A 27,936-nucleotide genomic window follows, 5' to 3' on the forward strand; every position below is an offset into this window, starting at 1 on the left:
TATCATGGCATCTTTTTGTATTGTGTTGGTCTGCCAGGTTGGCAATGGTCCAGATCATCCTAGAAAGCAGCAGCGCTCCGACCTTAATGTTCCCTTGGAGAACAACAATGTACCAGAGGTAAGATGATGCTGGATAACCTCATGCAGGATTTTTTCTCCCTTTATTTGTTTACTGTTTTATTGGGTGATTTTGTTATCTCATACAAAATATATGTGTGTGTGTATATAGTGTAAGATAGTGTGAATTTTTTTTGTAAATGAACAGCTGTGTAATTACAACTACAGCTCATGTCTGGTGCTTACAGCATGATAGCATTGTAGCAATTGAGCATGTGTTCAGGGTTTTTATGAGAGCCATTTTTCACTCAGAAGTCAGCCTCTTCTTACCCTTGAGTGAAGCCTTCTGAGTAAATGTAAAACCGTAGACCATAGCAGTCTGGTCACAGAGCTCTGCTAGATCCAGTTAGACAAAAAATAACTGTTTGACTATCAGGAATCAACGAGAATACCTCTGTTTTTTCTGTTTTTTTCTCACTCTTTAATCTCCCATAGACTCATCATTCTGGGATGATATATTTGTGCTGTTTATGAACAACACAACATGAATAAAAGCGTGATTTCATACATGATTATAATTACATAACTGTAGGAGATGGATTTTGCCAAGCCTGGATAGCATTTCTGATTATTAAAGTGGATGGTCTGTATTATTTGATTTTTGGGTTGATTGATTTGAGCTTCTTTGTGGGAAAGGGGTTTCACACTTTAAAGCAGATGAAAGCAATATAGAAAGTACTGATCTGTAAAAATGTATTAGTGGAACATTGTGTATCTTTAATTGGAGCTTACAATGATAAGTATCTGCTTTCTAAACAGATCAAGGAATCCTAGACTCTTGCTACACAGAATAATTGAATTCATTAAGCATTACAGCACATTAACAGTTTTATTTTAAGTGTAGCTGAAAATCATTCATAAAAGCCTGTTGAGGCCCCACGCTTCTGTCCAAAATATCACATTAACACATTATTGTTTTGATATCTTGCTAAATAATATAGGCTTGAGTATAAAGTTTTTATAAAATGAAACAGAGCAGGCTGTGAAAATGAGATAAAGCAGATACATTTATTTTCATATCTGTAATCTCTCTTTCAGCCAACAAAGAAAGTTGCCTCCTTCCCAAGCTTTGTTGATGGTAAGTTGTCTGCCTCTGAACCAGCTTTCTAATCTGACCAAAACCCTACTGACATGAAACAACAACATCAATAATTCTAACTAACATCACTGTCCCTGCTGAGGAAATGTATACCCAGATCATGATGGTACCTCTAGCATGTCTTACTGTGGGATGGACTAGCCGTGCATTTGAGGTATACTAATCTAACCCTGCTATAGATCATAATTTTCTTCCTTACTTCATTGCCCCATTTACACTACCCTTTTGAAACCACGCTGAGATCGGTCTGAGCACAGTAACCGAGTTAACTGTTGAGTGTAACTGGCATGCAAACTGAACTAATCCATGCCTGGACTAGTTTGTCAGTAGGCCGAACGTAATCATGAAATTTCAGACATTCATAAAAATACAAGCTTCCCTACCTTGCCACACGATTTTCACTGAGGATTCTGCTTAGCAGTGTGATGAACCTCAACGTCTGTTGATTTTTCCTGCATCTGTAAGCCCTGATTATTCTATCGTTAGTTGTATCCACATTTCTTCAATCCTAGAAAACAGTAGTACCGTAGATCGTCACTAGGAGGCGAGGGATCGTGCTAGAGTGATGTGTAAACGGTCATAAGGATCCGATCTCGGCACGGTTACCTGATCCAAGCTCGGTCCAAACTAAGAACAGATTGGTTTCAGAGGGTAGGGCAAATGGGACTTACGTTGTGTTTGTTAGCCTTTATGAGGCCAATAAGCTTTTTGCTCACTTATGTTGAGAACCAATCTATTTATACTAACATCAAAATGCGCAAAGATAGATTATGCACACTGTTTTCTTTCTGATTTTAATTAAGATTTTATTTGGAAGTATTACAATAAAAAAACAACAACAAAAAACAACAGTGTGTATTTGTTGTTCCACCGTTTATGTGTACGTAGATTTCACTGTAATAAGGTGAAGTTTTGTGGCACAAAAGTGGGCATAAATAGTCTGTCATCACCTAATCTCCAGAAAAACAGTATTTCACTCCATGTTTAACCTAGCATGGTAAGCGGAGCGATTGCAATACCTTCTTTAAGGCACAATCAGCATCTGTTCAAAGGCAGTCTGACTTCCCTAATTCAGTCTGTTTTTTGCTATCCTCTCAGTTCCTGGACCCTGCGAACCAGAGGACCTGATTGATGGCATTATCTTTGCTGCTAACTACCTTGGCTCCACCCAGCTACTGTCTGAGAGGAACCCCTCCAAGAACATCCGCATGATGCAGGCACAAGAAGCTGTCAGCAGGGTCAAGGTACCACATGGCGCTTCACAGATACTAACATGTGCAACCACAGAAAGAATATTTCATTTTTCCATCAGAAAAAAATCCTAACTTGTTACAAATCTCATTGAAAAAACATACAGTAGTAGAGATATGAAAAATAGATTATTTACATTTAACACAGGATTTTAGCCAAGTAATTTAAGCCAAGAATATTAACTTAGGGTCTTACGGGCTAAAAAATGGCAAGAATAGTGTGCTTGGTAAAATAATAATACATAAAAAGAGACTTTTTTTAAAATAAAATCTATGTGCCATGGTGGGAAAGTAACATCCTTCCATGAAACACCAAAATGGGATAACTGATTTTAGCTTATGGGAGTTTATTAAGTTGTTCCAGTTAAATATAAAGCATTTGTGGGATACAGGTACAGGCAGAATAATATGATATACATTGATATATAATCTCCTCAACTCCATCCATACGCAGAAGCTTTGGTTTGATTTCACCTACAGAAGGCCCACTCTGTGTCTCTGCTCTGATCTACTCTAAGGTCTCAGCAGTTTCTGCCAGGGACCTTTTCTGTGTCTTTAATAGATTAAGTTTTAATAAAGACAGGTCCAATATGTATTCTTTAAAGGCTGCACTGCTTATCATTTGCTCTAGACTGACATGACCACCAGGTGCATTCACAACTGCATGGTGTGTGCTTCCTTGAATTCAAAGATCCTGCTGTATAAACTGTACTGCTAGATAAAGGTCTTCACTGTAACATTTTTACCTTAAATCTAAACTGGTTCACAAGCAGAAGGCTATAAATAGGGACTACTGTGACTGCAGCAGGGTATGGAAGGCCAAAGGTACTGCAAATTTAGTACATAAAAAAGTTGTAATATATCTGTTTGTAGACCTGAGTATTTCAACCTGACTTATGATGCATTCATCAAAAAAATAAAACAATTTTAATCCTAAATATATAAAAAAATATAAAAAATATATATTTTTATTTTTTGTACACATTAAATACATATACTTCATATCCATTGAATAAAGAAGTTATGAAAAATAAAAAAATCACTCTTACTACAAGTCAGTCATAATGAATTTGGATTTGAAGATGATCTGCAGCTGACTTTCAGTCGAAAAGATTTAAAAATGTACTTTTTTAGCAATTATTTGAGCAAATATTTTATTCAAATTTTTCTTAAATTCCTCAATTTCATCACTACTGTACATCGATGGATTAATTACAACTTTTGCTTAGAAATAATTGTGCAATCTAATCAAAATATTTACATTTAAGAATTGTGTGACCAGCATAAAATTTTGGGGGGTTGGGGCAAGATATATGAATCATAAGTATGAATTTTAAGTTATTTTTCCTGAGCCCAGTTACAAGCTGGCCTGTTTATACTAATGACATCAGTTTCATAACATATTCTAATACAATATTTCTGATGCCAAACATACGTATCGGTGTCCACATGTCATAAACCTGCATGAGCAGAAAGTGTGGCATCGTCTTCCTCGTCATTTGCCTTTCTTTTATGAATAAAAAGTGTCGGGACAGCTCCTGCATAGTTCTCTGAAACAGGAGGCTTTTATTTCGAGTCATCTTTTTTTAAATGGTTGGTGAGCAAGCATTCACCTAAATATGGATGGCCATTTCTTTTTTTGTAGTATATGTAACCCAACCTGTCGAAATGTAAGAATGAAACCTGATAGTTTTTCCTGCTGGTAAAGAAATGAGTCACCTTGCCTTTCCTAAAGAGCATTTATGTAAGAGTTCTGTGCAAATGGTTTGCTGCAAACTTTCAACTTAGAAACAAGTGTCTTTTAGCACCCTCTAATGGTTACCTTCATAAATATTTGATGATCTCCTGTGCAACTATCCACTTTTAGAAACTGACATATAAAAGGACCAGCCACTGAGGGGTAAACTTTGCTGTGGTTTTGTGTTTTGAAAACTGATGTCAGATTATTTAAAATCTTGTCAGTTATTATCAGTTTCAATGACAACTTCAGAGTTTTGGCACATAACACATAAGGTCTTCTCTCAAAAAAAATTTCTAGCGCATCATTTTAAAATTTCAAGTCAATGTTGTTACAATATTTAGAAGATTGGGGTGAATCACTTATTTTTTTTATTTTTTTATTTTTTTTTATTTATTTATTTATTTATTTATTTTTTTTGAATCACTTATAATCAGTAACTTGCTGCTGGTTGTCACTTTACTCTATTCACTGGTATATTAATATTTGGTAGTAAACTCATTCTCATAGGCATTATTCATGTTATTCTTTTTTTCCAAATCAATTTGAGGAAACATTTAGTTAGAGTACAGGGGTCTGCTGTTTCCAAACGCAGAGAAGGAAGAGGAAAAATAGAAATAGGCAGATGAATTGGGCCTAAACTTGGTAGCTGATTTATTCGGATCCTGTCTGCATGACATTCACTCACTTTGATGTAATATTTATAAAGCTTCATCCCAACGCCTACCTTTAGGTCTTTCCTGTTTGTCAACCCCCTGCCGATTTGCTCAGCAGCTCTGCAGTTGTTGCTTAAAGCCACACATCTCTTGCATAACAGCAGAGCTGATAAACCCTATTGAATTAATAGAAAAGATTGTTCCTCTTATTTCTTATGACAACTGCTTTTTGTTGTAGCTTTATGTTTGGAATATTTAAATGCTGAATTATCTAGTGTTGTAACATATTTGTTCGGCTTATAATTTTCCACATTTTGTCAGTTTACAACCATACATTTAATAGTTTTTTATGGTGATTTGTGTCACATTGAAGCATAATGTAAATCATTCTTTTAACGTGGAAGGAAAACTATAAGTTATCCTGAAAATGTATTCCAATAAAACAACTGAAAAGTGTGGCATGAATATGTATTTATTTGTCCAACTTTCTCTCTGTCTCTTTTTATTTTGGGCTCAGTCGGATTGAAAGGAAAGCGTTTTGAGATCAGTGTTAAATCTTACAGCAAATTCTAACTTTGGATTTTGTTCTGGACTTTGACTGGACCATTTTAACACCTTAATATGCTTCGATTTAATTGGATCCTATGTGACACCTGCACCTTGTTTAAGATCACCTTCACTCCATTCTTTAGTCTTTTGAAGCAACTAACAGGTATTCTGGGCAGTATTTCGTATCAATAATTTTCTGCACTTCTCTGACTCTACCTTGTCTTTGCTGAAGACAATAGCATAGCATCCACAGAGCATAATCCTGTGTCCCCCATTATTTACTGTTACAGTGTTTTTTTTTTTTTTGGGGGGGGGGGGGGGGGGGGGGTGATGCGCAGTGTTAGTTCCCTATCATAAAATGCTCTACATCAATCAGAAGTCACTTTTCTTTAACAGTCATATTTGTTAAGTGCATAGCTATTATTTTTTCTTTATACATTGTATCCCAGCTGAGCTCCAGAGTGAGAATGAGTCTGCATTATTCTTCCTTGTTTTATGTTTGTAACTAAAGGGGTCAAAGTAAACCTATATATAATTTTCCTTCACTTTAAAAACATGCACCAGCTTCTGTTAACCTGCAACACAGCTTTCCAGTTAATGAATTCAAGTATGTCATATGACAGGGCATGCTTTGATGGCGCAGTAGTGAGCATGCACGACCCATGTACAGAGGCCTCAGTCTTGGATATAACTCACCTTGGTTTGAATCCGATTTGTTGTCTTTGCCGCATGTCCCGCCCCTCTCTCATATCCCATTTACTGTCGACCTGCTGTCAAAAAAAAGCCACTAGTGCTGTAAAAACTTTTTTTTTTAAGTATTCGTATGCAAACACTTTTGAATGCTTGTTTAAGGTCCTGTAGGTGGTTAGCAGCCCTGCTGTCATCCTTTTAAAGGATGTCAAAACATTTTGCGATGGTGGGGCTCACTACTTTAACATCACTATTATAACTACTTAAACACACATTAGTTTCTGCTTTAACCGCTTAAAATCTGTATAAAAGGTTTATAACGTTTATACAGGTTTGTAAAAACAAGAGTGTTTTCTGTACAGCAAAATAACAATGAACTAAATGCATACTGTTAACCTTCAATACCTAATCTCGTCACTTCCTATTTTTCTCTGCACTTGATGCAGTTACATGTCAGTCTTTCTAGTTGTCCTTAGAACTGAGCTCCGTCTCCTGAAATAAAGTAGTTTGAAATGTTGTTAATGCCTTTAATTGACCCAGGATCAGTGCTGGTGTTTCTCTGCATGTTTGGTAAATTATTTATGGGTAATAAATTAAACATCAGAGAGAACTTTGTCACAACTTAGAATCAGCTCCTATTTATAACTGCTTGTTTTTAATATGCTGTGTTTACAGGAGAAAAAGCAATTATCCCCCCGTGTAATTACTGTTTTGATTTGTATCTGTTATTCAACACTGTGCTGTGCAAATATCCCAAACACACTTGCTCAACACAGTCACACACAGCTCGTCTGTCTCCGTCACGCTTCCTGTTTGCTAGAACAACATCTTGTTCAGAGCTTTACTGTTGCTGGTATTTTCTTTATAATCCTCCTTTTTTATGTGCTCCTTCTCTTCCTCCTGTTCTCTGTGCTCCTGTATCTGCTGACCTTGTCCCGTCCCAACGCCTGCCTGCCTACCTTCCTGCCTGCCTGCCTGCCTGTCTACCAGAGGGTTCAGAAGGCTGCCAAAATCAAGAAAAAGGCGGTGTGTAATAAACTGAGCACAGGAAGAGCCTTTGGTCACTCTCCTTCCATTGCATCTTTTACATTGCATTTTGCTTGTCTGTGTGTCCTCACTCATCACAAGGCCTTTAAAAGAAGTTGTTGCAAAAGTCTCAACAATTTTTAGGGCTAATTTTAGATTTTATGCATCAGCTGAGTGGAACGTAAAGGCGGTGTTGCTATCCAGTAAAAGTAAAATAGTAAAAATAAAAAATCTATTTATCTGTCTGTCTCTGAAGCTCTGATTGCAGTAACATTTTCAATCATGGTTGAATCATACTTTACTTTTACTTTTCCAAAAGATTAAAATTTACTCAATTTATCTTTGTTACTCCAATATTTTTCTTGCTGCATCAGGTTGTAAGAACTTGATTCAGTCTTGAGACTGAGATTTTAATCTCAATTAGTTTTTTAACCAGGTTAAATAAAGTAAATAATAATAATGAACAGCTACACAGTTTACCAATATCCTTTGGATATTATATACTAACCCCCCCAATTTTTGCTTTAGTCAAAACATTTATAATCAGCTTCAGCCTGAACTTTTGATGTGTTAGTTGATTAAGTGTTTTTTTTTAAGCACATGATAATGTGGAAATGCTTCCCCTGCTTTGTTCCTACACTGATTTCTCTATAATCCTTCAACTTTGCACTATTTAGATTTACATTAATAACACAAACTCACTTCAATGGTTCTAACAGATGTCACTGTTTTAACCTTTTCATTGTGGTTTCATGTGGTTGAGTGTAACATTTAAAAAATGTAGTAATCGGTCTTATAATATTGGTTTTTAATCTATTTTTTAAGTTTTAACTAGTCTTTTTTGGAGTTCATGTTAGGTCTAGTAAAAGGGCAACAAATGATACTACGCTGGTCTTACTAAATAAGCTGTATCTTTGGCTGCAAAATCTACTTGACCCCATTGAAAAAAGATGCAATAGAAAGTTCAGTTAAAAACTATTATACAAAATGTGTTTGTTTTATCAAAATTATTAAAGTTATACAACTTTTTCTATTTTGAATTAAATTTTTTAGACCAAATAAAAGCATAAAACTTTAGTAGAGATATTTTTTCAAATGTCAAAAAAGTTATGGAAAGAAAACATATATTTCAGTTAAGAATAACTTGAATTAAAGGAAAAAATGTCTTTTCAGTTCATTTTTTTTTTTTTTTTTTTTTTTTTGCCAGTCTTCCTGGAGATTAACTATCTGCTTTGAAGCACATATTGCACACGTCTTTATTGGGAGAATTCTGTTTAAACATTTGGCAATAGTCTAAGTATAACCTGCATCAAAGTGTTTAAGAACTTTTTGAATATGTTTAAAGTGAATATAGTTTCTACAAAAAGAAATGAAGCTCTGTCAACATGCCCATTTAAACAGCCAAAGGTTCCTTAAAGAAGGCTTATTGCGAAATTAAAAAAGGTGAAACTAAAAGTTTTCCATTTAAGGAGTTCTGGAGAGTCAATATTGATAGACAAAAAAATATATATATATCGTAAAAGTAAAATGTTTACATATTTCTCTTTTACAGTTTTGCTATAATTGCTCCAAGGGTGTTTTTTCTCTCAGTTAAAGGCATGTTTTAGAGTCTCTACACTCCAGTTAACGATTATCAATTACAAATTAGTTGACGATTATTTCAATAATCGATTAATCGCGATTAATCCGATTAGTTGTTTCAGCCCTGATATAGATGCAAATGTTTGGTATAAAAGTAAAAAAATATATGTTAGACAGAGGCTAAAACTACATTACTGTCGCTGAATTATTATTTTTTTTAAATGAAGGAATATTCTGCTTTTTACATACTGTGATTGACATATGTTATTTCTTGCAAAGTAGATATAATTTTTAGAAATCTGGACAGAAGGTGTTTTTCCTCAGCTCATAGCTCTCATTTCTGAGAAAGATGTAGAGGAAGAAATGTTAAAAGAAAACAAACAGACACAAGCAAGGAGAAATGGATTGTTATTTTCATCCATCAAAATAATAATTCCTGTAAAACACTGTATGCGGTCCAAAGGACGCATTAAGATCAATCCTCTAAATTACAGTCCAGATAACTCTATTATTTCAGTTTCAGTTTGTCCACCTTTCCTTTCTTGAAATAGATAAAATAAACTGACTGACTTTCAATTGCCAAAAACTCAAACAAACAGTTTGCTATTTTTGAACTTTGCTGCCATTTCAGTTACAAAATACAGTCAGAGTAAATTAGAACAAATATAATTTCATTAAGTTGCATCTCACAGTGATTAGGTGGAAATGGACGCCTGTTTGTTCTCCACCCGCCGTTGTTACAGCCAGCTGGTGAGGGCTTAGTGTTAAGCTGTTTCTAGTTTCCGCTCCAGCTCACCATCCTGGTGCCAGGACAGCTGATCTGAAAGGACATCACTGCCAAAAACGCTTCCTTTTTTTTTTTTCAGCATCAACTGTCTGTCAATTTTTCCATCTGACATGTTTATGGCATCTCTCCAACTCAGCACTATACTGAGCATGTATGCAGACACAAACAGGGCTGTTCACAAAGATCTTAAACATTTAAAATTAAAACTCTTGTTTCTGTATGTTCAGAATGCCGAGGGAGACGGCCAGACACTGACTGAGGTCGATCTGTTTATTTCTACCCAGAGGATCAAAGTCCTCAATGCAGACACACAAGTAAGTACACCTGTCTTAACAGGAGCTGCTTCTTGAAGGTGCACTTTGTCAGTTTCAAAATGAATAATAAGGGAGTAGCAATTGGATTGCATAGAGGTTGTAAAACTTGGAGCTTAGCCACGAATTTCAGCTGCATCTTATGAAACCACGGCTTTTATCACTCAAATCTCAACAAGTCACTATGAGAGTTTCCTGTATAATCATGTGGAAATTTATGTGCGGCACAACCTTAATTTGTGATATTCAGATAAATCACTGTTTCCAAACAGTTTATCCTTCAGATATTTATGCTGAGTTTCAACTAAAATAAAATCAGAATTTTTTGCAGAAAATGTTACAAAGTGAAGAATCTGTGTTCCTCAGAGCTGTTCACTGTGTTCACAGCAAAAAGATACATAGAAATTATATGGAAGCAGCAGATGATTTGTTTGTAACATTTTAACCTTATCTTTGGTTGGGCTCAGTGGGATATTTTCAGTGAGGTAACCTCCTGGTATAAAAAAAAAAAAACTAAAGAACAAAAACAAAGTAACATGCTGCAATGCAGTGTCTGTCTTCCTCCCTTTTCCATCTGGTTGCCTCTGGTCCTGGCACTACTGCAAAATCGATTCAGTCCAAAAAAAAGTACTTATTTTCTGCAGTGGGAAGCTTTAAGCACTTTGCATTGGTGGTTCCCGAGTTGCACTCATTAAAGAATAACTCCAAAAGTGGGCTGGAAAAAACAGCATCCATTAGATTCACATAATGAGGCTTTCACGGTGCTAATGAAATGAAGAAAACAGCAGAGAATTCATCTTATAATAAAAGATAAGCAATTAAAACCTCTGAATAAACACGCATTATTTAAAGTCTGTTCCTCTGAATTGTTATTTCATCAAAATATAATTCCCCATGCAATCTAATTTATCACACATGCCTTTTATTAACCTGGGTAAATAAATATAACACCATTAGAGTAGACTCAAGTTATTTGTCTGGGTTTTTGTACATAATATAAGATGAACATGATCTGCAGATAATCTGGTTTAGACTAGCATGGTATTGGGATGTAATTTGTTTATACAGCCAGATTAAAATAAAAAAAGACATTAAGATTCTGTTTGGATTGCCTTCTTTCCATGTTTTGCTCCACATGTATTACTGTATGTAGCTTTTTGAAACAATCATTAATTTAAAACAATCTTGATCATATTTGATCTTGTCTATCTGGTATTCTGTATGTTCTCCTAATTAAAGTGCATAAAAGGAATTTTAAACAACATAAATGTACTAAAAGGGACTTTTTATTCAAGAACAACACAAAAAGCATTAAATTGCTGCCATGATGGGTTCAGTGTTTGCTACTGTTTAATGCTTTAGTATTAAGGTTCAGGTTTATGAATGGAGTCTGAAGTTAAATTGTGATTTATGACATTTGCATTGTTGTGCCCACAGGAAACGATGATGGACAATGCACTGCGCACCATCTCTTACATTGCTGACATAGGGAACATTGTGGTGCTGATGGCGAGGCGGCGGATGCCTCGAACAGCTTCACAGGACTGTATTGAGACTACACCTGGAGCGCCTGAGGCAAAGAAGCAGTACAAGATGATATGTCATGTCTTTGAATCTGAGGATGTAAGTGTCAAAGAGATAGTCGATATCTGGGGAAATGAATCTAGACATTTTAAGGCAAAACTTTATATATTTTTCCATCCAACTAATGAGAAATTCAAATATTTTTTACAGAGTTTTGCTTAAAGCAGGTATACAGCCAATGTTATCATGGCTTACTATCAGCAGTTTATTAAACATTACTGTGTAGCTTACTATAATGATTAGAGGGAACCACTGATCTGCATTAATAGGAACTGGCTGGGAACTTTTGATTTCTTTTAGTTTGTTTATTTTTTACCCCACAAGGCAGTTGTTTGCTTAACTGAAGCAGTTTTAGGAAGGCTTGGCAAAAGGAACAATGTTGCACCAAGGAGCCAGCAGCTCAGATTTTCTCTGCCAAGTGGTATAAAGGCTGGACTCCAATCTGTCCCCTCCTCATCTAATTTTGCAGCCAGAGTTTTCATGGAGGTATTCAGCTGCTTTTCCATTAGATTAGAAACTGTGTCTGTTGTTATGGCTTCATTGGCTGTAGGCACTGTTTACTGTTTTAGACTTTTAATGTTGTTTTTTCATGCAGAATTAATTCCCTGAATCAGTTTTGGACTTAATTGTTTGCAGAATCAATATAAAGTATCGTATTGAACTTTTAGTTTCAGCTATATAAAAAATGATTCCCAATAAATGCACTTTTTATTCATTTTAACTATTAATATATTCTTTGCCAATGTAATTAACTGCATAAGCAATATAATGACAAAAAAACCAAAACTTTTTTTAATCACAGAGGCACTCAATTTTGGTCACATTACATTGACTTTCTTAAGTGGGTTTGCCTCCACAGAGAAGGGGAAAGAGAGTTACACTACAGTTTGTACTGTACTGTAACTGTACTAACTACTGTACTGATCCCTCCATGCAAGTAGAAGTCAAAACTTTTCCAAAATACTGGAACAGTAAAGTCCTTTGACAATGGACTGGGGACAAGTAAGTTTTTCAGGTCATGTAAACAATAAAACTCTGTGTCAAATATCTAGTGCCAAGGAAAAGCAGAAAATCTGAATTAAGATTTTTGGGTAAATTATCTAACTCTATTCTATTGATTTCTTCCACAAAACTACATATATATTATTACATTCAATATGTTCTGAGCTTAGATGCAATAACAGTTCTTAATTCAGTGCCTTGTATAACTCAGCACCAAGGCTTCTATACACAGGTGCTACCGGGCCGTCTGACCACCATCAGTAAGCAATGTAGGCAAAGTGTTTTAACCAAGGAGACAACAACATTGAAAGTCTGAGCTTGAATCAACAAGCCTTTTAGGGCAAGCTCCAGAATCTGACGCCACTGTCGTCCCAACCTGAATGAACCAAACTGAGCCGTGTGTTGACAAGGCAACCCTTGTTCATATGGGTAAAGTTTAACCTATAGGACAATTCTGATACTGTAGTAACTTATTCGTGACACAGCAGAAAATAACCTTAGATCACACAGCTGTGGTTTAAAAATGGATTTGAATAAAAAAAAAGAACTTCTGATTTGGCATAATTATATGTTTATTGCTATTTAAAACAGAAAGACAAGTGACTGGTTTTATCATCCACTACTTGCAATGTAGGACGAATGCAAGGTGAAAAATAACGATCGGGAGGCTTAGTTTGAGTGCAGCGTCTGTTTCTTTTGGGTAACATTAAATAGGATGTTATTGTAAATCATTTGATAATTTTAAACAAAATTAGCTTGGGTATGTTCTATTTTCCTTGCTGTAGTTTTCATTTACTCTGTCTGCTTCTAAGTAAGAAGCCCTCATAAATAAATGTCATCCCTCAATGAGAAAAAATAGCTTAGGAGGGTAAAGATCAATCCATTTTATGTGAGCGTATTCTTGGCAAACCCAAAGGCCAGTGCTGCCACTGGAGGCTTTTCTGCCTGCTGATGAGCTAATATTATTAGCAATGCAGAGTAAATAAAAGAACAAAACCAGAGGCAAAAGATACGAGTTTTAAATATTGATTTTTTTCATTTTTTTTGTTAACAGGCCCAGCTTATTGCTCAGTCCATCGGTCAGGCATTCAGTGTGGCCTACCAGGAGTTCCTCAGAGCCAACGGCATCAACCCCGAGGACCTCAGTCAGAAGGAGTACAGTGATATCATCAACACACAGGAAATGTACAATGATGACCTCATTCACTTCTCCAACTCTGAAAACTGCAAGGAGGTCTGTGTGCATTAAAAGCATCCAAGTTTCTCTGCAGGTGTTCTTATCTGTGTCAGTGCAAAAAAAACAAAAACAAGAAACGCTTTGAGAATTTACAAGCAGCTGAGGAAATCCCACTCATACTGCAGGGCCATGAAATTACAGAACTGTTGTGGCTGTTTGCTAATGCGAGAGATAGGGGCAGGTGTTACAGTAAAAATACACTCAGGGCATGTCAGCTCTTTCTGTTGAAGCAATGCCTCCTCTGTGTCCTGGAGGCTTCGGGAGATTTAGAAGCCATGAAAAATGCCTGCTTAAGGGTACACTGGAACACATCCTATTTTAGAAGCAAATTAGTCATTTGGAAGGATGGGAAAACTAGGGAAACTTGGAGTAGTATAGCTTTGTTGCTTCCTAATGGGCCAAAAACCATTTATCATCTCAGAGCTTCATGGTTATACTGGTAGTTTCACAATGTCAAAATAAATGTTTACTGAATAAAAGAAAGATGCCCAGAGAAGACATTTTATTCCAGATATTAAAGTAGTAAAGACTATTTGATAAAAATTTCCATGAACTTCCTTCATGATTTTAGTGTTTATTGCATAGATTGGATGAACAAGGCAGTATTTATATCAATTAGTCTTAGCGTTAGTATTGTGTCATAAGACAACTATTTAATAAGCTATGTCTATGCTAATGAATTTGAATTTATGATTAAATATATCAAGTGGTGGAAAAAAAAATATGTTTTCATGATATTGAGAATATTTTATTTAAGAAAATATACCAAGATGGGCCCCAAAGAAATCTTTAGAATCTCTGCTTTATTCTGAGAGAGGAGAAATAACGTAGTGAACAATCACTTTATGATGAAAGTGATTATCTGTTAAAACAAACATCTTAAGCTCAAATGGGAATTTTACTAAGCAGTTTTGAATTTTACAATGTTTTAATAATATAAAGATTAAGAGTTTATTAAAGGCACACTATGCAACATTTTTCAGTTAATTAATGTGTTCCATAACGTTATGGATGATTAAATGAGTCATTTCAGGTTGAACAAAGGTATTCTCGGCCGCCCTGGTGGTCTGTGGGGGAAATACTGCACTTGCAACTGCAGGAGCACCGACCCGCACCCACAGGCTCAGAAGTCTCGTGAGAGTCAGTCTTGCTTTACGGCGAGAACTGCTACACCCCCCAGTTAAAAGCATTCTCGTTGCTAGCACAGTGGCAATCTTTGTGCAGTTATGCTACGTTCACGCAGCAAAAGCAGCAAAATCGCGTCTGCTGCTTCATTTTTGCTGCTTGTACCAGTTAGTTCTGACGCGCGGCTGAAGCAGCTTTGCTGCTCTGGCTGCACGACGCGCGTTGGGCGGAGCTTCACTATCCTTTCTCTGCCTTGCAGCTATATTTGCTGTGATCAGTGGGAATAAAGTAGTTTTAATATGTGTTTAAGTGAGAAAATACACCTGAAAACGTAATCAGTGCAGTCAGTTCATTCAGATTACAATCCTGCCTCCCAATGTTATTTCTGTCGGAGCCGCTCAGACCCCCACATACCAGCGGTGCGCTGACAGAAGGGATCCCTTCATCAGCAGCCTCTGGCCGGGTTGCCTCCTCGCGGTTCACCACGGCAGCTGGTAGGTGTTTTTCATCTAAATAATCCAAACTGCATATTCTGCCGGCAGATTTCTGCATTTTAAGTTAATTTAGGCGTCAATAAACTGTTTAAGAGGAGTGATCATCAGCGCTGTGTCTCTCTCCCTGCGTCAGATGCTTAGCCCGACGCCCGACACGCTGCTTCAGCTGCTCAGACGTGCTGCGCCTGCTGCTCAAAACGCGCCGCGGGACCTTTTGCTGCGCCTTGACGCGCGTCAACCATTGACTTTGCATGTAAACTCGCTGCTTCTGTCGCGCCAGCTACGTCCAGTGTGAACGCAGCATTAGTCATTCCCTGCTAAACTCAAAACAACCGGTGCCTGGCTTGACGGAGAAACCAGGAGAACAGCTGTGCATATTTACGACAGTGCACTTTCACTTTCGCCCTTTGGGGGGAGCCTCGCTGGAAAATCAACACCGGTTGCATAGTGTACCTTTAAAGGAAGAGGGTAAGATCAGTAACTATTAAAACAGAGGTTTAGACTGACTAATAACCAGCAACTGGATTTTCAAAGGAGCAGAGGGCTGATTTGATAAATGGTGGTAGAAACCTCAATGTAAAAATATAGGGTTATAAGAAATCAACAATATAAAAGTTTTAAAAAAAAGCATGAGCTGAATATAAGAAGATTCCAGCAAAAGAAATATGATATATGTAAAAATGTCACCTTGGAAATGTTCTGGTATTTATACCAATATTAATATGTTATGTAAAGAAATCTTGTTAAAATCCCCCTAAACCAGTTGCTCTGCCCCTTTAACCAATTATTAAAAACTTTTTTATGGATATATAGCATGTATTATCCTGCTAAACGAGACCATCCAGGCCATAAAGGAATAGTGTTTCCACATTCACCAGCTTCAGTTGGTCCATAACCCTGACAGGTATATTTTTAAAGCATCTTTGGTTTGACCAACATGGTTCATCTGACTGAAAGTAATGTTAAGGGTTTGGGATTTGCACAAAATGTGTCTACATGTGTCTACATGAGAATCCTCCATGACCCTGTAACAAGTTCACCGTTTCTTTTTTGATCACTATGAAACATTAACCTACTGATCACTGCAGTGAGCACCCCATAAGCCTGGATCCAGTTATTCTGTCAACACAGTCTGCTGCTTGTTAAATTTGTTTCAGTTCTTACACATCTGCAATTTTCAAGCTTCAAACACATTTCAAACAAAATGTATAGTTAATACTTACTAAATCCCACCTACTTCCAGGTGCCATAATGATTAAAGAATATAGTTCTAAAAAAGTATTGGATGGAATATGTTTTTAAATGTTATGATAAGTGTATTCCAAATCTATGATAACGATTCATTCAGTGTCAATTTTCCAGCAAATGACAGCCCACTATGAGAAATAGACACCAAGGGAATTCAATGCAACTTTTGTGGTGTTTGATGTAATAAGAGCGCAAAACAACATGCAAATAAATGGGTTTTATACAGTGTAATATCAAATCAGACCAGCTTAGACTAACAGTTATGTGGAGTAAATTCTAGCCTTATGGCTACCTCTGCACACAAACAAAGTTGTATAACTAATTTTTTAGTAGAGTTACAAGATCTGTTGCAGCAGTAGATAAACAGTCCTAAACTAAATTCAATACTATATCAAAAAAATATAAACTCATGAGAGCATTCAATGAATAAAATCTTTCCAATGCTGAGGACAGCTGAGTAAAGCATTTTTTAAACACCCTATTATTATAACATGGATTGTAAATAAATAATTTATAAAAAAGAAATTGTTGTTTAACTGTTTTGCTATAAATTGCAAGCACCTAAAAATCTTCAAAGCTTTTATTATAGACATTGCTACAATAGAAGTTCCTGAAATGAGGACCTTGAAGTTGTACAGGGGTAAGTAGCCTATTGTGCTAAACTATCAAATTATAAAATTCTGAATAAGTTGTAAATATTTTGCTTCAGTTTTAATTCATGTAATATTTTCAGCTTTTGAAACTTTAAAATGCCTTTCTGCTTTTTATAAGTGGGTATTGAGGCCAAAGGGCCAAGAGAGAGAAGTAATTTTTGAATCGATTCTCGCAGTGTCAAATGTCCAGCGGATGTTAAATTAACCCAGTGAGTTTAGGAGATCAAGGTGCATCACTGCCTTAATGCAACATTTCGATAAATCCAACGTTGCATGGCATTGATTTACAGTCATGCCCACAACAGTCTTATACAACCAGAGATAATAATCCTCCACAGCACAAACAGTATTACTAAATCACTGACTGCTTATTTTTAAGCCCTGTCACTTCAGCTCAGAGCTCCAGGATTGTGATTCCAGCTCTAATTCCTGTAGGAGAGCTTGAAATGATCCACTGCCTGTTTGCTGTGTACATTAATGAGTTATTCTTCACATTTTTAGATCGTTTGCTGGTAAAAGGAATGAAACTAAAATCTTCTACCACAGATTTTGATGGAGAGAAACCCAGCAGGCAGCTGTGATATTTTTAATAAACCTGTAATCCTTTGCAGTTTCTCTGAACTCACTCAGGTCTTCAGTGATGTAGTTCTAATTTGAGGCGGGTCTGTTGCAGATGAAGCCCAAAAAGTGACCAATGAAGTGTCTCTCCACAGCTGGTGCTGGAGAAAAGCAAAGGGGAGATCCTGGGTGTGGTGATAGTGGAGTCGGGCTGGGGCTCCATCCTGCCAACAGTTATCTTAGCCAACATGATGAATGGTGCACCAGCAGCTCGATCTGGCAAGCTCAGCATTGGAGACCAGATCATGTCCATTAACAACACCAGCCTCGTGGGGTTGCCTCTTGCCACCTGTCAGGGAATCATTAAGGTGCAAGACACTTCTTAAATATTTTACCTTTTCATAACTAGACTGGATAAAAATCTTCAAGTACATAGAAAAGCTCTAATGTTTGTCCACTTCTCTGTTAAAGGGCTTAAAGAACCAGGTTCAGGTAAAAATGAACATCGTCAGCTGCCCTCCGGTTACCACAGTTCTCATTAAGAGACCTGATCTGAAGTATCAGCTGGGTTTCAGCGTCCAGAATGGCATCGTAAGTTGTTTAATAATTATATTGTTTGAGTTTTTCCCCCTGCAGACAAAATGCTTACACTATGCACACATTTATACTACAGAGGATGAATCCGTACTGCTTTTCCAATCTCACTTTTTTTATTTGATATGCTATGGAAAGACAATCTGCTTCTTCGTAGATTGTTCTGTTTCTCCTTTATGTGACTTTATTTACCTATGGTGAAGGTTCTGTGTATGTTCTACCCTGCAGATATGCAGCCTGATGCGGGGTGGCATCGCTGAGCGAGGCGGTGTCCGCGTGGGTCACAGGATTATAGAGATCAACGGCCAGAGCGTGGTGGCTACAGCACATGAGAAGATTGTTCAGGCGCTCTCCAACTCTGTTGGCGAGGTTAAACCTTTACACACACAGACACAGAAGGATTTTAACTTCCATATAACCATTTAAAATGTATTACAAATTCAGTGTCATTTTAGCAGATACTATGCCTATTTGTAGTCAAATATGTTGTAAACAGGCTGTGTATATAAGAAATATGGAATACAGACATAATACTGGGGGTAAAAAGGGCCACAATCCCTAAAAAGCAACATTTTAAATGAATATTTATATTTCTAACAAAAGAAAGAGATGAGAATTTAGATTTCTCTGATTTCAAAACTCACCGAAAGCTCCTTTTGATTCTGCCAGTAAGATTTTCTATGTAATTTACTAATGATTTCATGAAAAATATTCATTTTCAGGATATAAACAAAGAGTAGAAAAATAATAACTTCAGTAGACCCTACATCCACAGTTCGACCTAATATTATTCAACCCCCTTTGAAATGTTTTGACGTCTTTTTAGTTAAAATACTTGAAAAAAAAACAAAATATAATCAAAATAAAATAGATACAATCTAACTTAAATACAACACTTAATCCAAAATTCAGTAAATGCCATCATCACTGAATGTTGATGTCCAAAAAATTTGATTTTTTTTTTTTTTGGACATCAAAAAGTGATGTCCAAAATGTGTTTCAAACACTTCATGACATCAAAAAGTGCCATGAAATTTTCATGAAAGTTCATTACATGATCATGAACTCAAAAGGGAGTTTATGAATGCAACCAATGACTTATACTTGAAATAGAGTAAATCAAATTCCTGGACTGCTGATGGTAAAGTTTCATTATAATCAAGGAACAAAGCTGGTTCAAGAAATAGTGCAAAATATGCAGAAAAGTTACTAGTTTCCACAAAAATATAATAATGGCAAAAAAAGATATCAAAAGTCCTAAATGTTCCTTAAGGTATGCCTGTGACCATTGTTGCATCTCAGTTTCAGTTTGTAAAGTAGTTCCAGAGGTAAATGATCATGAAAAAGTGGAGGATGATGTTTTTCCCGGTGGATCAATTAAATAAGTGGTCCTCCTAAATGTCAATCATTCTGGTAAGATGTTTACATCCTACGTACTTGTCCCAATTTTCACTAATCGGTGGTGAGTCTGACATAGTGGAAAAATTGCTTTTGGAAAGTAAGTTTGTATGAGTGATATAAACAGCAACTTTTAAACAGAAGGGGAAATGGGCTCCTGCATGCTCTCGCACACGTTTGTGTTCCCTCTCAGGAGCGGGTACAGGGTTGTGCATGTGCATTTTTTTATTTAAAGTGGAGAGGGCGGATATTTTTTTTAAAAATCCTCCACTTTACCTTTAATTGAATTAATTTAAGTTATTTGAACATTTCTATTATATTGAATTCTGATCCCTATTTGCACCAAAGGAAATAATCTAAGTGAATCTATCTTAATATGATCCCACACCAAAATAACTCTTAAGCTACCGGCTGTAAATGGTGATTTACTGCAGACATAAATATCCATCATAAAAATATGTTTTAAACCATTGATTGAAAAGGAGTTAAAAAAAAACTGTAATGCATGGTGGCTGCTAATTGATTAGTGTCATTTCAAAACCTTTGTACTCAGTCAGGTACCAAACTATCAGAACTGGAAATTGATTGGAGAAATTAGTTGCATCCTTTAAGTACATGTAACAGTAATGTTTTCTGTTGTTATGGTATCTTTGAATCTTTGCTGCTTTCTTCTCCATCCAGATCCACATGAAGACCATGCCGGCGGCCATGTTCAGGCTTCTAACTGGACAGGAGACACCCATGTATATATAAGCAGCTGGGATTCATAAGGTGGACAGGAAGGAGGGCATTTATCCTGCAGCCCAAAACTACTAGCAGATTTAGCCACCAGGAGGACGACCATGCCTCCCCACAGATTTTTGTTTTGTTTTGACCTTTTTGGGTTGAAGTTATTTCATCCTTTTTCACATGTCTGTGCTATTTGCAACTGCTATTTGATGTAAGATGTTTCATCCTTCTGACCAGCTGAAGAGGAAGCATGTGCATATGTTTTGACTGTTGTTAATTTATTTGTCCTGTCCTTGATAACTTTTTGGTTCCTTCAGTTAAACAGTTTGGATAGAGTTAACGCTTGAATATGTCCCAGTTTTTTGTTTGTTTTTTTAATCCATATAATGCAATATAACGTCTTAAACTTTTTTTGTAAGCTTTTGCTGTTAATTTATTTCTCATGTAGATACACACTTTGCTCATTTTACAAGGGAAGGCAGCTGCTGCTAAAACCACTTCTGCACTGTAAATGTTCCAGCGATGATGACAGACCACAATGGTGGCTAAGGCACAATTAGATCTGAAATATCATGTTAAGTTTCCATTGATGAGGGTGGCAACTTATGTGTTTGAATAAGCCAAGCTAATGTACTGTATGTGTGAATCAAAGCAATGCCCACAGCAGGGGTTTATGGGAGAAACGCCATATCCTGTTTAATTTCAAGGCAATATACAAATTCAACCTCTTTAAAACAAGTTTTTTTTTTTTTTTTTTTTTTTTTTACATTTACATGTAGTTGAGAAAAGTTGCTTTTTTTATCAGGTTCAATGTGCGAATAATGTTTTCTTCCTGCTCTTGCCTCTATTACGCTCATCTCTGGAGTTCTGACTGAAACTCGCTAACTAATGACTGGGCTGTGAATGTAAATGTGTTGTGTGAGCCGTCTCATTGCCATAACGCAGTATTAGAATGTCTGTACATAAAAATGAAAATTGTCTAGTGTTGTGCTCATGTTAAGGAACAAAACACAAAGGTTTAGTCTCTGAAAAACATCCACCAGACTTCCATTGGACCCTGAGCTTCTGTGGAACAAAGCGAGAGAAATGTGAATCACACACACTGTGATTGGGGAAAAAAAGTTTCTTACCATGGAGTTACAGTTTAGCAACATAGTGTAGTAAATTTTATCCGTATGAACATTATCTGTGTGCATGCCTCGTAAAAAGTAGTTTCTCATGTTATTGTGGCAAGACAATAAAATTCTGAGCTGAACCTTGATTTATTCATCTGGCTGAATTAATTGCACTCTGAACGTCCAACTGCAGTTCTAATAAACAATGACAGTACCCAGAAAAACAGGATTAAAGATCCCACAGACCCTTATGAGTATTAGTAAAATTTTATAATCAGCTACTTGGTAAAGACCGTTGTTAACGTCATAAACCAAGTCTAAATTTTTTAAATAATAGAAATAGTTATGCTATTAATATATGGGAGAGAAGGATTACAAAGCAATATAAGTTATATACATTCATTAAATTTATTCAATTAGTAAATTGCAAAATTTTAAATTTCTCCAAAGCAGAAGAAATCTCTCCATAAACCCTGAATGTAGAATGCGGCTGACAGGAAGTAATTCGATCTGAAAAACTCAAACGAGCAAAGAAAAGGCAATTAGAGGAATTTGTTTTGATACAATCACTTTAGTCTTTGGCACTCTGACCTCAGCGGGAAACATTAGAGCTGAATTTTTTTGATATGCATAAACAGGAGTAAACATTAGGGATGAATTCCCCCTTCACGCTTGGGGAAAATATTCCCCATGATGAGCAAGCATGAGGCCATGATGAGCAAGCATGAAGTGACAGTGGAGAGGAAAAACTCCCCATTGGAAAGAAACCTCTGGCAGAACCAGGCTCAACATGAGACAGAGAACATAGTAAGACTCCGGGAGTAATGACACTCTGATGAAGCTTTAGCTACGATGGTGGAAGTGGGTTGAATCTGAGTCATCTGAATCGAAGTCAGCCATAGCGCAACCACTGCCTGCGCTTTGGGTATCAGATGGAGTTTTGGATTGGAGACCTTTTAAGATGAACTCTTGATGCTGATTGAGCTTTTGTGGAGGTATGATTCAACGCTGATTAGCTTGTGTCGGATGAGGCGAAGTAATGAGTTTATTCAGTTGAACTTCCGCTTCCGCTTATTAAGTTTTTCAAAAGGCCCGACTACAACTTCCTTACTGTATGGAGAAAAAAAAAAAAAGTACATCTGAATTTTCCAGGCGGGTTGATTGTGGGTTTTATTATGCATCCAAAGAAATGTCAATGAAATCACTGAAAAAAATAAAATATATACATATATATCAGAAATGGACCCATCCAGATTTCTAATAAAATATTATCAGCGCTGTTCATGGGGAACTATAGATGGATGATTTGAACATTGATTTGTGCCTCCTCCCATCATCAAAGATTCAAACAATAGAAATAAAATAATGCCTATTGATTAACAAGTATAGATCAGGGTATTACTATCTAGTAAAAAGTGTTTATTAAATTATCAAAATGCAGCGATAAAGAAAGAAAAAATAGACTTAACACTTAACTCTAATTCTAATATTTATAATGACATTTCCAGTTTTTGAATTTTTAAAACAAACTGACAATTTCTACACTTTCCAATAAACTTCCATTTTAAGTCAAGCCAAAATAAAAGCTGTAAGGCTTTAAACAGAGAAGATCTGCTTTCCTATTTTAACATAAACCTCAGATCATCTCCCTACTGTTTTAAATTCACAGATATAGTAGAAGAAACCCGCCTAACAATCTGCAACTTCATTTCCTGGTTCAAATGCTTTCTCAGTATTCTTTTCTGAACATCTAGTGCCCCCTACAGCTAAAAATGGCTAGTGCAACTCTTGCAGACAAAACAAAGCAGCACTATAAATTCACATAAACAACATTGCTCAATGGTTTATTACATACTGTAAATCCCAAACATGCATGCAGCTTTCAGAGCAGAAAGAATTAAACAGTGCCATCAGAAGATAAAAGTCTGATAAACTGCTTCCAGGTGTCTTTTACAAAGCTCCGATTAGAGTGTTTTCTTTTGAACTTGTGTTTGTTATCTTTCTGAGGCCAGAGTCCACTCTGTGACTGTCACGCAGTGTCCATCTCAGCAGATCTGTTTGGCTTCACTACAGAGGATAGATTCATGGGTTCTGGTCATTTTTATCACACTTTAACATGACCTTTATCCCAAGACCCTGTCGCGTGGTCTCAAATGCCTGCACAGCCTGCTCCAGTGGAAAGCGGTGGGTCACAAGAGGCTTCACATTTACTTTACCGGATGACAACATAGCGATAGCCATCGGCCAGCTGCAACAAACCAAACGAATGTTTTGTCAGATTCTATGTGATACAAAACATTGTCATGTAATTCAAGTAATATGCTTGAACCATTATCATCTGGGCTAAACAGAAGTATTTCCTCACGTGTTGCAGTAGCGAAACACTCCTCTGATGTCCACTTCTCTTACAGCAGCGTTGACGAGAGGAACGGTAGTCATCGGAGCACCAAGGCCCACCAGCACCACTACACCTCCTGAGCGCGTTGCCTGAGAGGCAGTTAAAACTTTAGTTATTGTAAGGATGTCATGCTTTTTTTTTTTTATTTATAACTTAACCTAAATCACAGAAAAACAGGCAATAAAAAGTAATAGATTGGAGACATCAATATAGCACATTTTGTTTATAGAAAGGCCTTAACCTCTAATAAAATAATTTACTAAAATAAGACTTGCACAACACAAGCAAGTCAAATGATATTTTATCCATTCTGCTGTATCAGACAGCGCGAAGCAAGCTAGCACTATATTTCTGCTCTTTCTTAATGTGTGATTGTTGTTATAATTTATGATTTAACAGGGGATTTACATAAAGGGCAGTTTGAATGCAGCTCTCCACTCCAGTGCATTCAATGGTGATCTCAGGCTGAGCTCCCAGGATTTCCTCCACTTTCTTTGCCAGCTCCTGGGGTCCGTCATCTTTTTTCACTGTCAGCTGGAAGTCTGCACCTAGTTCCTTGGCCATCTCCAGGCGCTCTGTGAACAAATCTAAAGACAGCAGCGGATGTGGAATTATATATATATATATATATATATATATATATATATATATATATATATATATATATATATATATATATATATATATATATATATATATTTTTTTTTTTTTTTTTTTTTTTTTTTTTATTAAATTGATCAAGTTGTTTTGGGTTGTTCTTACCAGTGATGATGACTATTGAAGCCCCCATTGCCTTGGCTACAAGCAAGCTAACCAATCCAATGGGTCCTATAGGAAAGGAGACACATTAATAATGTAAATAAACTTACTATTTTCTGGGGTTAAAACATGTCTTCTTAAGCTTTAGTTCACAAGATAAAACTTAGAACAATTGAAACCGGGTCATTTAAATTCTGTTTTTCCACGATTTTTTTTATTCTATTGACATATGAAATCAGAGAAAACTTTTTATACCAACATCAAAATAATTAGACTAATTTTTTTAATTAATAATCTCTACAAAATAAGAGACTTACATAAACTAAGATAGCTACCTTTAAACAGTTTTGGAAAGCACAAATGAGGATGTCATTATTCTACAAGCTATTTGATGGGTTGTTAAAATTTTTTTAAATAAATGAAACCTTGTGGTTGCATTTTAAGACAAAACCCAATGTTGTCGTTCTTTGGCATCTTGGTAAAAATCAAAAGAAATCAGCCATGATATCAGGAAGAAAATTTCAAACTTCAAAGAATAGTCAGCATGAGCGGAAAAACAGCATGTGGAAACAATAATAATAATAGTAACGTAACTTCTAAAGACACCAGGTGGAAAGTTAAAGCTTGGAGTCATTGTGGTTATTTTAAATGAACAATGATGTGAAACACAGACTAATTAATTTGAAAAGAATAAACTCGACAAAGGCAGTGTGATCATAACACAACTCCCAACTAGGTACATCAGGAGACATAAGCCTTATTTAAAATAATCTTTTAGGAGAAGCTTGTTTAAGGATACCCAAAACCACAAAACAGGGTTCAATTGGTTTAGCTCAGTCTTTTTTTAAACATTAAGAGCAATTGTCCTGGATAGGTGTACAGAAAAAGTTAGAGTAAGTCAGGTTGCCTTCCAATTTAAGGCTATTTTGTAGTTGCCATGACCTGGATGACGGAGAATTTCTGCAAATACCCACAAAATTTGACCTTATTCTACCAGTTACTAAGGCTAAGATAAATTATCTCAAAAAGAAAATAAAGGTTTAGTCTGATTTAATGCCCAATAGTGAAGGAAAAGTAGTTATGTAAATAGTTTGTTGCATATTTACAATCAAGTTCCAGTTCAAATCAAGAAGAAAATGAATTGGGATTTTCATTATGATAAATTTTTACTTGTTCTATCTTTTGTTGTGTCTCATGGGTGTGGCCATACGATTCCTAACCTGAAAAGGCCTGTTAGGACCATCTGTATACACAGCTCTTGCATTCCACTGAAATTTCTCCATGGTGGAATTTTACTAGACAACTTTAGTGAGCTAAATGGCTCTTGCTCGGTTTTTACCTGCACCACAGATGAGTACGGTACTGCCAAGGCTGACCCCAGCCCGGCGACAGGCATGAATTCCCACAGAGAGTGGCTCGATGAGTGCACCCTCCTCGAATGAGACACTATCAGGCAACCTATGCAGACACACAGAAAGAGATAAGACAGGGGGTATATGCAGAGATTAGGCAAGAGAGTCAGCTAGCAGTTAGTTATGAAGTAAGGTCTGATGCAATGCTTTGCAGCATTGAATAAACAGGTACTTGTAGCAAAAATTGGCGTTGTGGGTGTAATATCTGCACAAGTTTCCATCATCTGGCGGTGTGGCGCAGAAGAAGATGGTGGGGGACAGGTTATATTTTCCTCTTTTAAAAAACTCATCCATCTCTCGGGGTACCCCAGGCTCAATGGCCACTCTGTCACCTGGAAAATTACAATTGTACTGCTTATGTAACAACAGATATGGAAACTGAGTAGAGTACTGCAAAAGATAAAGATGTTTTAAAAGGAGTAAAAGTTGAATGTTCAGAGGGAGGTTCATGCCTTTCTTTAAAAGCATGCATAAAGTAAAATAAAACTTTTCTGTGATTATAAAGACAATTCTGACCAACATGCATTCAGGTTTACCTGGTTTAAGGTGTGTGACCGCTGATCCGACCTTCACCACCCTCCCTGCAGCCTCGTGCCCCAGTACCATGGGTTCCTGGAGAACAAAGTCCCCGATTCGGCCATGCTGCCAGTAGTGGACATCTGATCCACAGATTCCCACTGAGTGCATCTGAAGCAGCACTTCTAAACACCAACAAGACACGAATGACAACGAGATGCATTATTTGTGACAAAACCAGTTCTCCTAATGCTTTTTATTTACATTCATATTCTAAATCTTCACAGTAATGTGCATTAACTGACACCACCTGAGAATAATTGCTCTTTGTTTACCATTAGGTCCTGGCTCTGGAACTGGACGATTTTCCTATTGAAGAAACAATAAGCTGCAGTTTACTTTGCTTTTTTTTTTTCTTTTTCGTTAAAGTTTGTGTTCGCTTTCTTACCAGCCTGAGGTCTCCTTTAGCTTGCAACACCACGGACAAATTTTCCTGAGCCATGACAGAATCAACACCGGACAGGTGAAGGTGGAGGAACAACCCGAAAGGCCAGACAAGTATGCAACCTTTGCTTGTATTCACCAGTTAGTTCAAACAGCTCGGGCAACTAGCAGTGGGCAGGTGTTATGCCGAGAAATGCATGCCTGCCGAGAATTGCATCCCCTCTCGCGGGAGCGCGCGTCGCTCTAAACTCTCGCATATTGATGAGAAAACTGACTCAAATCTGACCGAAGAGGAAACTTTTAAAGATATTCTTTACATTATCACGATTCTTAACCATATAAGCCCTAAAACGGTGGATTTTATTTCGAAGATTATTTACAATAAATACGGTTTTACGATATACTAGTCGAACGTTTTGCAGTCTGTCTCTGATGAAAATGTTCTCCGCAGCAGGTTTAAAATCCCCCGATATTTCTTTTAACACCATAATAGCTTAAAGTATGACAAATCAGAGGAACATTATATACAACATTTATTATCACCCTTAACTATGGAGGACCAACTCTGCCATATTTAAAAATAAATACAGAAATAAATAAATGCTCAATAAATATGTAAGCATACAATTAATTGCCAACAAAAATACAATAAACAAATAAATGTAAGTAGAAAATAAATTATACAGTGAGACATAAATGTATATAACTCTTTTAATTAGCTTCTTTATTTATTTGCCTTTGTAATATTTACCTTATTTTTTTGTCCTTTACAATCTTCAACTTAATTATTTAATTACTTATACTTAAGTATTTATTTATGTGCATGTTATAATATTTTTTTCTGTTTTATTCTTCCTTTGTATTTT

General features: G+C 36.4%; 2 protein-coding genes across 5 annotated transcripts in view; one reads left to right on the forward strand and one right to left on the reverse strand.

Annotated features, from left to right (window-relative positions):
* apba2b (amyloid beta (A4) precursor protein-binding, family A, member 2b) overlaps positions 1-21,687 on the forward strand; it is a 76,197-nt gene extending 54,510 nt beyond the window's left edge. For 3 of the 4 annotated variants that reach the window (XM_038283878.1, XM_038283880.1, XM_038283879.1), the window contains exons 4-14: positions 38-118; positions 1,156-1,195; positions 2,315-2,460; positions 7,090-7,125; positions 9,721-9,807; positions 11,242-11,427; positions 13,445-13,624; positions 17,861-18,073; positions 18,177-18,296; positions 18,528-18,668; positions 20,379-21,687. In XM_038283878.1, the coding sequence (XP_038139806.1) occupies positions 38-118; positions 1,156-1,195; positions 2,315-2,460; positions 7,090-7,125; positions 9,721-9,807; positions 11,242-11,427; positions 13,445-13,624; positions 17,861-18,073; positions 18,177-18,296; positions 18,528-18,668; positions 20,379-20,450 (1,302 nt within the window). In that variant the 3' untranslated portion in view covers positions 20,451-21,687. The remainder of the gene's footprint in view (positions 1-37; positions 119-1,155; positions 1,196-2,314; positions 2,461-7,089; positions 7,126-9,720; positions 9,808-11,241; positions 11,428-13,444; positions 13,625-17,860; positions 18,074-18,176; positions 18,297-18,527; positions 18,669-20,378) is intronic. The other variant, XM_038283881.1, reaches the window with a different exon arrangement.
* Positions 21,688-22,685: 998 nt separating this feature from the next.
* On the reverse strand, positions 22,686-27,305 carry sord (sorbitol dehydrogenase). Its single transcript, XM_038283882.1, has 9 exons — positions 27,075-27,305; positions 26,962-26,995; positions 26,647-26,811; positions 26,283-26,442; positions 26,038-26,156; positions 24,702-24,767; positions 24,348-24,526; positions 23,907-24,028; positions 22,686-23,789 (listed from the first exon to the last, which is right to left on the reverse strand). Exons 1-9 carry the CDS (start codon positions 27,126-27,128, stop codon positions 23,624-23,626), a joined length of 1,065 nt encoding a protein of 354 aa, XP_038139810.1. The 5' UTR covers positions 27,129-27,305; the 3' UTR covers positions 22,686-23,623.
* Between the last annotated feature and the right edge of the window lie 631 nt (positions 27,306-27,936).

This window comes from Cyprinodon tularosa, unplaced genomic scaffold (genome assembly GCF_016077235.1).
Source record: "Cyprinodon tularosa strain WSP-4 unplaced genomic scaffold, ASM1607723v1 ctg197, whole genome shotgun sequence".
Classification (NCBI taxonomy): Eukaryota; Metazoa; Chordata; class Actinopteri; order Cyprinodontiformes; family Cyprinodontidae; genus Cyprinodon; species Cyprinodon tularosa.

Coding starts and splice junctions, on each gene's coding strand:
- sord (XM_038283882.1), bottom strand. CDS start 27,128: ATGGCTCAGGAAAATTTGTCCGTGGTGTTGCAAGCTAAAGGAGACCTC. Junction 24,527..24,701: donor TTCAATAGTCATCATCACTG/GTAAGAACAACC, acceptor TGCTGTCTTTAG/ATTTGTTCACAGAGCGCCTG. Junction 23,790..23,906: donor GTGTTTCGCTACTGCAACAC/GTGAGGAAATAC, acceptor GGTTTGTTGCAG/CTGGCCGATGGCTATCGCTA.